Source organism: Drosophila santomea, chromosome X (genome assembly GCF_016746245.2).
Source record: "Drosophila santomea strain STO CAGO 1482 chromosome X, Prin_Dsan_1.1, whole genome shotgun sequence".
NCBI lineage: Eukaryota > Metazoa > Arthropoda > Insecta > Diptera > Drosophilidae > Drosophila > Drosophila santomea.
The window spans coordinates 12,207,086-12,219,202 of NC_053021.2; the positions used below are offsets into that span (position 1 = coordinate 12,207,086).

Sequence of the window (12,117 nt, forward strand, 5' to 3'; positions counted from 1 at the left end):
TTCGGTAACACCTCAAACATAATCTCGGCATATTCTCATATTCTCAGAAATGTTCCAATCAAGTAATTTAAAAAATCATCAATTTAATTTTAACCAAACTCAAAAAAAACGTAGTTAAACGATCACTGATATTAATCTGGCTAGTGTTAGTGCATAAGGATCTCCAGCTGGACGAGGCGCTGGTTGGTGGTCGATGGCATTCGGTAGGGAACGCTGGCGGCCATGTTGGTCAATGCCTTGGCCCTGTCCCGCAAATGCCTTATGGCGGCCTCCTTGTTTTCGCTCTTGGTTTCATCGCCGAAAACTGAACCTGTTCCACTCGAGCCCTTTAGCTTCACATACTCCTGGTACACAATGTCCATGGCCGCCAGCAGGATATCGGGCAGCACCTTGATGATCTCGGGACCCATACGCTTTAGGTTCGTCACACAATCGTCCACTTCCAAGGAGCTGACAGGTATTAGCCTATTGATGGCCAGGATTTCCAATGCCAAACGCGATCCGCCCGCGTGATAGAGGTCAAAGAAGTCCATGACCTGTGTAAGCACCGTATACGTGAGAATCAGATGCACCTCTACCTCCGCTTTGCGCTCGGGTAGCCCTGCATCCAGTCGGTCAATGACAACGCCCAACCGCTCCCTCATGCTTTCACTTTGCGGTGGCTGGTGGACCACCTGCACCAGTAAGGAGCACAGCAAACGCAGTGCCTTGCCCAGCTGGCCAGCAATGAAGTAGAGCTCGATGGCCGACTCGTAGTTGCTGCGTTTGGACAACTCATCGCCCACCATTGCGGCCAGGGAGTACTTATCGCAGTCCAGCGTATGGAATTCCGCAAAGATGCCGCTAAATAAGGGGAATAAACCATAAGCTTTTTGCCGGAAGAGTATAGAACGTAACTTACCCTGTGTAGCGGAAGGACTTTTCTGCATCCTCGACCCCGAAAACCAGCTCTAGCATAGGGTTGCTGCAGTTCTCAACGAGCAGATCGCAGACGCAGGTAAGCATCGCGTTGGTGCCATCCTCGGATTTGAAGTGGCGCAACAGGTAATAGTACTGCAGTGCCTGCTTGGTGTCCGTCTGCTCAAAGCACTTGGCGTACATGACGATCAGCCGCACAAGATTGAGTCGCTTCATGGGCGTTGGGTCTTCGGGTTCGGAGCTCAGTAGCGGTTGTTTGACGGAACGAGGTGCTCCCAGCATGGATATCTCATTCAGAGCAATGGCCATGTGAACCGCATGCGATCGATTTTTCTCGGTGCGAGCGAGGAATTCAATGGCGGCCTCAAATTGACCGGTGAGCGCAAGCACCTGGAAGTATAGCGGTGCCTTCTCGCGGGCATTGAAGTAGTTCTCGCCGTACTTTTCCAAAATGAGCGACTGTAGGCCGCTGTAGGTTAGCTGCTCGATGTTGTAGTCGCGTTGGTCCTGGCTGCGCAGAATGGACAGTTGCATCCACAGAAAGTCGTCGATGCTGCGCATCAGCTCTACGTGAGTGAAGTGCGGATCACAGGCCAACAGGATGACGTATACCTAATGAGAAGGGAGAACATATCATTAGAACGAATACAAGCAATAAGTACCATCAAAAGACGAGCACTCACCGCCTTTTTGTAGGGATCCGTGCAGTCGTGCAGTTTGTTGTTGAACTCCAACTTCAACTGACCCTCGAGCTTGGCCATCGAGGTGCCCGCCTCGCCGTTCTTTCGCAGCGTCATCAGCTTCAGTAGGTCGGGGCAGGTTCCCGATTCCTTGAGGTACATTGCAGCCGCTTCCATATCGCCACTCCTCATGCTATAGTAAACCAGTGGCCACAAAGGTCGGCCATTGTTCACGTCGAGCAGCCCGTAGAGGGATTGTGGCCGCTGGAAAGTAACGGCGACATAGGAGCGCACCAGGTGGTACACGTTTGGAATTCCGCCACGCCGGGCCAGAACTAAATTCGGCTCGATGAACTGTTTCATATACGTCTTATATCTGCCCTCCAAGTAGGTGCGAGCCTGATGAACGAAATGCGGTGCTGTCTGACGATTCTTGATTGGATCAATGCTGCGCGAGAGTGGCGTCACCGCGGACATAAACTCCAATACGTTCCACATCTCGGCTACGAGCTCATCATCGAAGAACTCCCGCGCCAGTTGGGCGAAGGTCGACACCAAGTTAGGGCGCTGTATGCCCTGGATGTGCGACTCGTTGTAGATGGTGATCTGTTCAGCATACAGCTGCTGATGGACATTCAGTCTGGAGTATGGAGTGGGTTCGTCGGCCATGGCCGTGGGCACCATCTGACGCTGCACGTCGGGGAAGTCCTGTTGGTTTGGTCCGACCAAAGCGTTCAGCAGCGATTCCTTCTCCTCACCCCACTCCGAGTAGACGCAGCGCCACTTCTGTCGCTCCACAGAGTCAAATATCTGCACAAAAGATTGATTAAAGGCATAGAAAGTTAAGGATTTGGATGTCAGGAGCATCTCGTTTGGCACACTCACGCTGCGATTCGTTTCGTCGATAACTGACAGTATGGCGTTCTCCCGCTCGTTCTTCAGATAGCCCTGCACATCGGTGTCCGTCACAGGATCAAGTGGCTCGAAGGATTGACGGGCGCTAAGCGTCTCCAGCTTCTGGGTAAGCTTGGGCAGGTCCACGCCCTTGGAGCCGAGCAGTATGTGGCTGCATTTGGATGACCGGTTAACATAACTATTTGTGGCGCATGGCATATAGCGAACTACTCACGCTTGCAGATCGTTGGTGCCCGTTTGGGTGACGCGCGAGTGGAACTCCTGGGTGGCTTGCAGCACCTGGGACATGGTCCGTTCCACGCCCGGCACCTCCGTGTCCATCTTGGTCTCGTTCGTCAGGCGCTGGGCCTGCTGCAGCAGCTCCACCAGATCCATGTCGGGATGTTGGGAAGCAAAAGCCGGTGCTAACAAAAAAAAAAATCAAGACAGCGCACACCAAGCTGCTAGTGTTGCCACCTGGTCGAAATCCGGAATATTTTGGCGCCACATATATTTTTCAGTGGATGGTATTTTTGTTCGACCATTAAATTTAACATCTTTTATAAAATTAAATAACTATAATAATGTCTACGAGTGGTACAGTTAATATGGATAGCGTACTTTGGAACTATTTCTCAATATATAAAAGTTGATTTGATACGAGAAAATATCATTCAATATAGGAAATAAGTATCGTTGGTTCATGTTATTGAAATGTTAAAAAAAACTGTTAATAACAGCTTTGGTATTTTTGGCCGGCCAAAATGTAAAACCGTCTGGCAGCCCTGAACAGCAGGCGTTAGGGTATTTCGCACAGTGCAGATTGGTTTATTCAGCGGCTCACCAATTCAATCGTGAATAGACTTTAGCAGCGCGCAAATCGTAGAACAGAACGGCATAATTTTTTTTAACACTGCGAGGCGAGCTTCTTCTTCCCTCCGTCTCTGTGTGTGTGTGACTGTGCTACTTGTGTGTGTTACGGCTTGTGTACGTGAGTGTGTGTATTGGCAAAGAAAATTAGCACAACAAAAGCGAAAAGGAAACGAACACGCACGCACCTCGTCACGCGGATAAAACTCTTCGATCTGATCAGATATCGAGAATAAGCAATACAACAAACAATATCGCAATGTCGGCCGAAGTGGAATCGCAGCAGAGCCAGGAGACGAACGGCACCAGCAAATTCGATGTGCCCGAGATAGAATTGATCATAAAGGTGAGCGACATTTGCATACCGCTGCAGTTTTCCATTTCGCTCCGTGCGCAGTGAAAATGCAGCTAAGGCAAAAGCAGAAGCAGAAGCAAAGGCAAACAAAGGCAAAAACAAGAAGCGACTGGGAAAACGCGAACTGCCGTTTGTCCCTCCCCCTCCTCCACCACCTCCCCCTCTCTTCGGCTTCTACCCCTCCGTTTGTTCTTCGTCTTCCTCTTCTTCTTCCCGTTTTGGCACTTTGCAGTGTGTCACATTTGGTTAAAACGAACAGAATACGTTTAGCACCCCCCTCCGCGTCGCGCCCCTTGCGCCTTGCGGTTCCTAAGCATCGCCAAAACCGGTTTTCTCCTTTTCTCCTTTTCTCCCTGTCGCACACTACACACACACTCACACATGCATTCAGGCACATCTGCACAGAACGAAATTGTTGATAAACTTACATATGATTTTAAGAACTCCATTATTATCATTATAGAACATCAAAAATTCTTGAAGTCTAATTTATCTTTTACAACATATTCTTAAACACTTGTTTGGTGCCATACTCTATATCCACCGATTTTAGATTAATAACAAGATATTAATATAAAATATCTTTTTCATATTCGGAATACATGTCACAAGGTATAAAGATATTTCTTTGTGTGCCAAGTCTGAATTTTGTGGAACGTAACATATTTCTGCGGTTCTTATCTGCTATAAACTTTAATCACATTTCATTGCGCCAATTGCTCAACAAATGCTCCTTCTTCTTTCAAGTTCTCCTAAGCCCCCCGCACCGCCCCTCTTCGCATCCACCAGCATGTATCTATGCCTGTGTCTGTGTGAACTAGACGTTTTTTTTTATCTTTTAGTGATTTCTAAATTTCTTGACGCATACGTCATGCTCCTCCAAAGAATCGAAGAAATCAAAAAGCTAGCACCCTGCACACTTGCGGTCAAGGTAATAGCATTCAGAAGAAGATTCCTTCAGTGAACGTAAATCATGGAACTTATCTTAACTGGAGATTGCTTCATATTTAGTGTCTCAAAGTGTGCTGTATTTCTTTATGTATTGCAAATTATTGATAACAAGAACTTGTTCAATTTTTTCCAATACTTTCAAGACATCTTCTCGATTACAACGCTTCTCTTATCAGTTTTGTTCTGCAATGGGGAAAATAACTTGTGATAAAAACAATTGTTCATTGGAATCTTTCTTAAGGTTGCTATTATTGCAAAATGAGTCAGAGAAGGTTGAAGATTACGAACCCTTCGCTTGGCTTTTATAGGCCACAATCTATCTTTTTTCCCGCAATTGTAAGTCAAGCATGACTCCACTTAACTTGATTTTTTGTTGGTTCCCACTGTTTGCCGAAGTAATTGTAATTGTTTTCGGAACACTTTGGTGGAGCCCTGCTGTTGTTGATTCTATTGGCAAACTCAACTCGACGCGACTCAACTTGGCCACTCATCCAGCCCACGCAAATGGCGGCCGCACCTCGAGTCGTCTGCCCATGAGTAATTCCCCCCACCTTTCCATTCACATTCCCATTGCCTAAACCCAAAACAGTACAATACCATGTTATACCATTCGATTCCCGAAAACGAAAAACAAAAACCAAAAAAACCGAAAAACAAAACAAATGACATGAGCCATCATGTACTTCAAATAAGTTTTCGGAACCAGTTATGTTTCCAAAATAAACCGCATTACGACGATATGCAATGGCTAAAATTAGTACCCATATTCTCATCATGTCGTATGAACCAAGTTTTGTCCTAACACTTTCGAAACCCATCCCATTTCCCCACTTCCCCTTTAAAAACCAATGATCCATGGCACCCGCTCCCTTTTCCTGTTTTCGTGGGAGAAAGTGCTTGGGGAGCACCTGTTTCCATTTCTTTTACTTATTTTTTGCCTGGATTTTTGGCCAAGCTGAAAGCAACAGTTTAGCTTTACGAGAAGAGTGACAGAAGCATCTTTGACATAACTCCGGAATAACAACGCACTCCATACAAGGCCCACGTTTCCATTTCCATTTCCATAGCCATAGCCATTTCCCAGCGAAAAAGTGAAAGTTCAATTTGCTGCAGCCGAGGAAAGCTGTATTGTTGCTGTTGTTTGCAGTTGTGGAGTTGTGGAGTTCAAGAGGAGCGAGTGTGGCAGTGGTGGTGGGGATCCAGCTATATAGCTGGGGATCGTGGCATGCCTCTCTGTTCCGCGCGTGCAGGCAACAAACAAATACAAATGTGTTTTCTTGTTTCTTCGTTTGCTGCAAAACAAAACAATCATTGAACGCTAAACAGGTTTTTCTCGTGCGCGCTTTTCCGCCTCCTTGACTTGGCTTTGGCTTTGGCTCCGGCTCCAAGTTCGGTTTGGGTTTTGTCTTTGGTTTTGGTTTTGGTTTCAGTTTCTGTTTCGGCTTGGAAAACATGCCTGGCCAAAGCCAATGCCTTACCCTCGAGTCATCGCCCACGCGAGATTTCCAGAAATTGGCCATGCCATCGAATCGAATCAAAACAAAGCGCCGATCAAAACAAAAGGCGATTCAATGCACTAGAAAAAAATAGTTTACAACTTACAAAATTATATATTTGGGATTTAAAAATCATCCATCAAATGTGTCAGCAAAGTAGAACATTATAAAATAAGGTTTATGGTGCATGTTACAAGTTTATTATGCCATAACTTTTGTCACACAATGGCCTTCTATGGGGCAACCTTTCGCCCAAGGATAAATCTCATGCAAACTTGAGCTAAATTAGCGCCTTTTGTTGCATCTGAACGCCAAGCGATTGTTTGGGGCTTCAGTTGTGCTGAGTTGAGGAAAATGCGCTTCTTTGTTGTCACTTCAACGGCAGCAAAGAGTCGAGATGAAAAGCTGCACATTAATACACTGCTCTTTTTTGCCTGACACTGAAAATAAGTAAGTGGGCATTCAATATGACAAGGTTTTTGAGAACTCATAATGCTTTGCCAAATTCTTTTTTATTTGATTTTTCTATATATTGCTGTTAAAATGAGTAATAGACATGCCTGAAATTGGCTGTCAGAAAACCATTTTAAAGCGCTGATAAATTCGAATAAAATAATGTGTTTTTGTAGGGAAGTTCACTTTATCTAAGTACCACTGTACGTGTCTTCCTTACCTTTTTATGGTGTGTGTTTTTGCGCAAAAGTGACAGTTGAGTCGTTTGATTTGCTGTTTTATTCACGCCCCCACGTGCTCTCCATGTGTGTGTGTGTGTGTGCATTGCTGTGTGAAAAACACGCAAAGGTTTGACATCCTCCGCCCACTTTTCCAATTTCCCGCCCCCACAATTTTTCCCCACCTTACTCGACAACTGAAGTGCATTCGTTCTAACTAACAATCAGTGTTCCTTTTTTTTTGTATTTGTTGCTTATCTTAGGGTTTACAACTTCCTTTCGTAACTCACATCGCATATTATTTATGACTTTTACTTGCCCAACGTATTTCTTTCTGTTCTGGCAATAAGTTAACAAATATTATTGAATGGAATATTACTTCTTCTAAATGTAATATGATACTTAATAGTCATAGCTTACGTTTCATTTAAGATTTAAACATAATTCTTGAGTATACCTTGATATTGGGTGTCAAACGTTTGCATGGCAAAACCCATTAGCCCATTAAAAAATTTGTGGCCCAAGATTGTGGCCGGCTGACTTCACCTGCCCATGCGGCCACTTGCCCTGATTAAATTTCTATTATTTTGGCTATTACTTCATCAGGCCCCATCATCATCAGCGAACTGCGGCGATAACTTCCGCCGCCCGACTTTTGATAAGATATGGCATGTATCTGTATCTGTGTGTTCATGTGCCGCAATAGAACTCGGGATACGAGAATCGAATCGAATTCGAGTGCAAAGAAAGCTTTTCTCAAGGCTGACATCTGCCCCCAACATCATCATCGGCGTCATGATTAAAATTAAATTATTGCGCTGCAGCTGCCAGCGAACCGGTTCCGAAAATAAAACAACCCATTCAAACCAGCGAAAAGAACAAACAGCCAAAAAAAAAAAATAATAAATAAAAATAAAACTGGGGGAGGATCCACTATTTCCAGCAATTTCATTTTCGTTTACATTTACGATTTCTGGTCGTACAAATTTCATTCTATTTGACTTTACTTAACTTTTCCGCCTCTATCTTATCGCGCCACGAATTTACAATTAAAAGGAAAACAAATCGAAGATGTTGAGTGCCTATATATATGTATCTATGCGTGTGTAGATGTGCGGCGTACAATTGCATATGAAATAATAGGGCTTACAAATTAAGAGTTTGAAATATTAAACAGTTGTTTAAGCAACCACTTTTACTAGCACACAGGGAATGTGCTGCTGGATGCATTCCCTTCAATGCTTCTGGATGCATTTCCTGGAATGCTCCTAGATGCATACGTGAATGGCACCTGACATTTGCTTACCGCTTTTTGGCTTGCCTTCTCTCGTCATTTGCTATTTTGAAAACGTCAATTGCAAGCGCCGTCAATGTATCTGTATTTGTATTTGTATCTCTATCTGTATCTCTATCTGTATCCATAGTTTTTCCATATGCTTTGTATCTGTATCTGTATCTGTATCTGTACCTCGAGATGATTGCCTGACTGACTTCGCCTGACCTTTCGACGTTGCCACACGTCTTAGTCTCGCGTTTTGCAATTCCCATTTCCAATTTGTGCAACTCATATTGCCAACTACTCGCTTGTCAGTGATGGCAAAACTATTGAAATGCGATATTATTAGCAATACCGAAACAAAAAGCTATATTTAACAATTTCCTACTTGTCTGCTTAGAGCAACTAAAGAATGTATGGCCAGCAATTATTGCGGGCAAAAAAGCGGGCTAAAAAATTCGAGTCAACAATATGCGGGCCAAGAAATTATATGATACAAATGCGAGCGTAACGAATACGACTGACTGAAAGTAATCCGGGTCAGCTGGGAATTTGTGGAATGGCTATGGATGGATGTGCGTAGACCAGGTAAACGAACGTGCACAGTTAATAATGTGTGAAAGAATACAAATGAACCGTTTAAGCACCGCGGCGGAAAAAAGATACAAAATTATACGAACACCGCTCCCACACAATCATTGTAGTTTTTTTTAGTTGTTTAGTTGTGTTTTTTTTTTGCCTTCCATAGTTGATTATGTTGTGCGAGCATGTGGGCTGGAAAATGGGATGGGTTGGATTCGCTGTGGTTTGGCTGGGTTTGGTTATTAAGCCATTAACACACAGGGCAATGCTAATTAACTTCGCATTCGAAATAATATTTTAATTGCCTGCAATTGGTGCGTAAAATTGAATTCACAAACTGAAGTTAACTGGGGATAATTGCGTACGACACTCGTTATCATATTTGTCACTAATTCCTAATGTGTATTTGGCAAGTGTTGAACCGTAACCACCATAGCCATGTAGGTATATAAAAATAGAGATACCCACATACTCATAGATACTTATCACATATTCACACTAGGAAAACTGAAACATAGTTTTTGTGGATTCGCAATGGAGTTTTGGAGAATGCCAAGCTTCTCGGCAAACCTTGTTCTTGAGCAGTCAGTAGATTGGCTTATTCTTTTTCTATTTTTTTTTTTGTGAATTGCCGAATGTGTATTCATAGTTTCTGTGCTGTGAAAACAGCAGTGCAGGCTAACTTATCTAACGAATACAAATATGCACAGTGCCATATAAACGCACATTGATTGCCTGGCGTTGGGGCCTATTTGAAGTTAAGCCGGCTGTCGACGCCAGCAGAAACGGCAACAGAAATGGAAAAGCAACAACAAAATATATATGTACATAAATATGTATATATATGGACAGCAAATAAAAAAGGCTGGCAACGGCAATCAACAAGTAAACTTCACACACCGCACGCCTGATGACATCATCGTCATCATTTGTGTGATGTGTTTGGCTTTAGCTGCTTCTCAGCTGCAGCAATGCCATCGATCTACAGTGGATACCGGCTACGCGGATCTGCAAAGATGGAGTGCCAAAAATGTGCCAACTTAATAATAATAAGTATAATTTTTGCAATCAGAAGACACAATTTAATTCCACTTTATATCACTATATTATAATAAGATGTAGTATTTCCGGCTTTGGTTTTGCTCTAAAACCACTGGAAGCTTTAAATAAATGCATATAAATCACGTGCAAAATATTCTTAATCTGCAAGTACTTGCGTTATCTTCAGCTGATATTGCTGGAATGCAGATGCACAGGCCTGGATCCAACTAGCCAATACTCACTGTAGCCTGTGGCGCTGGCATTGCCTAGCCACCGTTTGCCAGCTCTCACTATTTATCTTTCTATCTGTGTAGCTACAAAATGTATCTACATATCTGCCTATCCGCCACTGGCCTTGGCAGTGCAGCGATGCAGAATTCTCGGCTGGCTTGGCTAGTGTCGACGACGTCCACTCGACGTTTGGCGTCCGTCTTGAGTTTAGATCGCTTCCGGTCCCCAAAAATTATGCCAGCAAACAAACCTCGATGGCTCATCACGCCACAATGAGCTGGTAAAGAACGCAGAACGTTTATGGTTATGATGATGATAATGATGATGATGTCACATGATCATAATGGAAAACTATGTTGTCTTATTTCGTTAAATTTGTGTTCGATTTATTTATCAGTAATTGCCGGCACGCGATGTGCCATTATGTGTCCATTAAGTGGACAGGAGGCAATGTCCAATCGCTGGAAAAATGCCCAGTCCCCGGAATGTGACCCACATTAACACTTGATGGTATCGCCGAATACACATACCCAACTTATCGAAATGGCCAAGTAAACATATTTAGCTGCAGACACTCGAAATTGATAAAATAAAACGCTTGTTTCCTACAATTTGAATTTGAAGCACTAATTTGGTTATTTTCCGCTTCGATTCGCAGGCCTCAACCATCGATGGCAGGCGGAAGGGCGCCTGTTTGTTCTGCCAGGAGTACTTCATGGATCTGTATCTGCTGGCCGAGCTGAAGACGATCAGCCTGAAGGTGACGACGGTGGATATGCAGAAGCCGCCGCCAGATTTCCGCACCAATTTCGAGGCCACACACCCGCCCATCCTCATTGACAATGGACTGGCCATTCTGGAGAACGAGAAGATCGAGCGTCACATCATGAAGAACATACCGGGCGGCTACAATCTGTTCGTGCAGGACAAGGAGGTGGCCACCCTGATTGAGAACCTGTACGTCAAGTTGAAGCTGATGCTGGTGAAGAAGGACGAGGCCAAGAACAACGCCCTGCTCTCGCATCTGCGCAAGATCAACGATCATCTGTCCGCGCGCAACACGCGTTTCCTTACCGGCGACACCATGTGCTGCTTCGACTGTGAGCTGATGCCGCGCCTGCAGCACATCCGTGTGGCGGGCAAGTACTTCGTCGACTTTGAAATCCCGGTAAGCATTCGGTTACAGGGTATCCTACACCACAGAAGGAGAAACTCTTTCGTTATGCAAATAATACTGTATATTATCTGATTAGCGAGTAGATTAGGCATGACCACTTTTGTTGATAAAGTCTTTATTTGCGAATGGAAAGCATGGTACAAATATTGACTTTGTGACTGTTGGCCAAAATGATTTAATGCCGCCAGAATGAATCTGATGAGTTGTATTGCTATATAGGCTGTATTGCTAAGGCAATTACATTGTATAACTTTGATTGCGATTGGTACTGTGCTGCAGTCACTAGCCATAAACGGGTTTTAAATCAATTTCATTGCTACCGTTCGAAGTCCAATTAAAGCCATCAGCCCCAGAATCGATTGAATAAGCTGACCAGACATCAATGACTCACCGTTTCCACTATCCGACTCCTTGCAGACACACTTGACGGCACTGTGGCGCTACATGTATCACATGTACCAGCTGGACGCCTTCACACAATCGTGCCCGGCCGACCAGGACATTATCAATCACTACAAGCTGCAACAGGTGCGTAATTGTGTCTTATCAACTGGGCTCCAACTGAAATTCTCTCTCTTGCCATTTGCCAGAGTCTCAAAATGAAGAAGCACGAGGAGCTGGAGACGCCCACGTTTACCACATACATTCCAATTGATATTTCGGAGTAGGTTTCCTATGGAGCAGAGCCATGCAGCCACACATCAACTAGTAGTATACCAGCAAACCACAATATTTTTGACAACTTTACAACAGCAGCAACTCTGAGGACTATACATAGATGTATACTTAACGGATATAACTACCCATGCATATATTATATATATATATATATATATATACCTACTATATATAACGAGTACATAACAAGCATAACAACAAGTGTTCTTTAAGCAGCCGCGTTGCCTTTCTTCAGCTATGCTTAATTTAAACCCCATTTAAAACAAAACAAAACACCAGCCACAATTAATCGAGAAG

At 44.0% G+C, this 12,117-nt stretch overlaps 2 protein-coding genes across 2 annotated transcripts; one reads left to right on the forward strand and one right to left on the reverse strand.

Moving 5' to 3' along the window:
* Positions 1-63: 63 nt before the first annotated feature.
* On the reverse strand, positions 64-2,974 carry LOC120456860 (nuclear pore complex protein Nup93-1). Its single transcript, XM_039643938.1, has 5 exons — positions 2,728-2,974; positions 2,484-2,664; positions 1,602-2,408; positions 902-1,530; positions 64-843 (listed from the first exon to the last, which is right to left on the reverse strand). Exons 1-5 carry the CDS (start codon positions 2,886-2,888, stop codon positions 147-149), a joined length of 2,475 nt encoding a protein of 824 aa, XP_039499872.1. The 5' UTR covers positions 2,889-2,974; the 3' UTR covers positions 64-146.
* A 355-nt stretch (positions 2,975-3,329) lies between these two features.
* Positions 3,330-12,088, forward strand: LOC120456877 (chloride intracellular channel exc-4). Its single transcript, XM_039643975.2, has 4 exons — positions 3,330-3,708; positions 10,624-11,133; positions 11,560-11,670; positions 11,733-12,088. The coding sequence occupies exons 1-4, from the start codon at positions 3,622-3,624 to the stop codon at positions 11,808-11,810; spliced, it is 786 nt and encodes a 261-aa protein (XP_039499909.1). The 5' UTR covers positions 3,330-3,621; the 3' UTR covers positions 11,811-12,088.
* Positions 12,089-12,117: the final 29 nt, after the last annotated feature.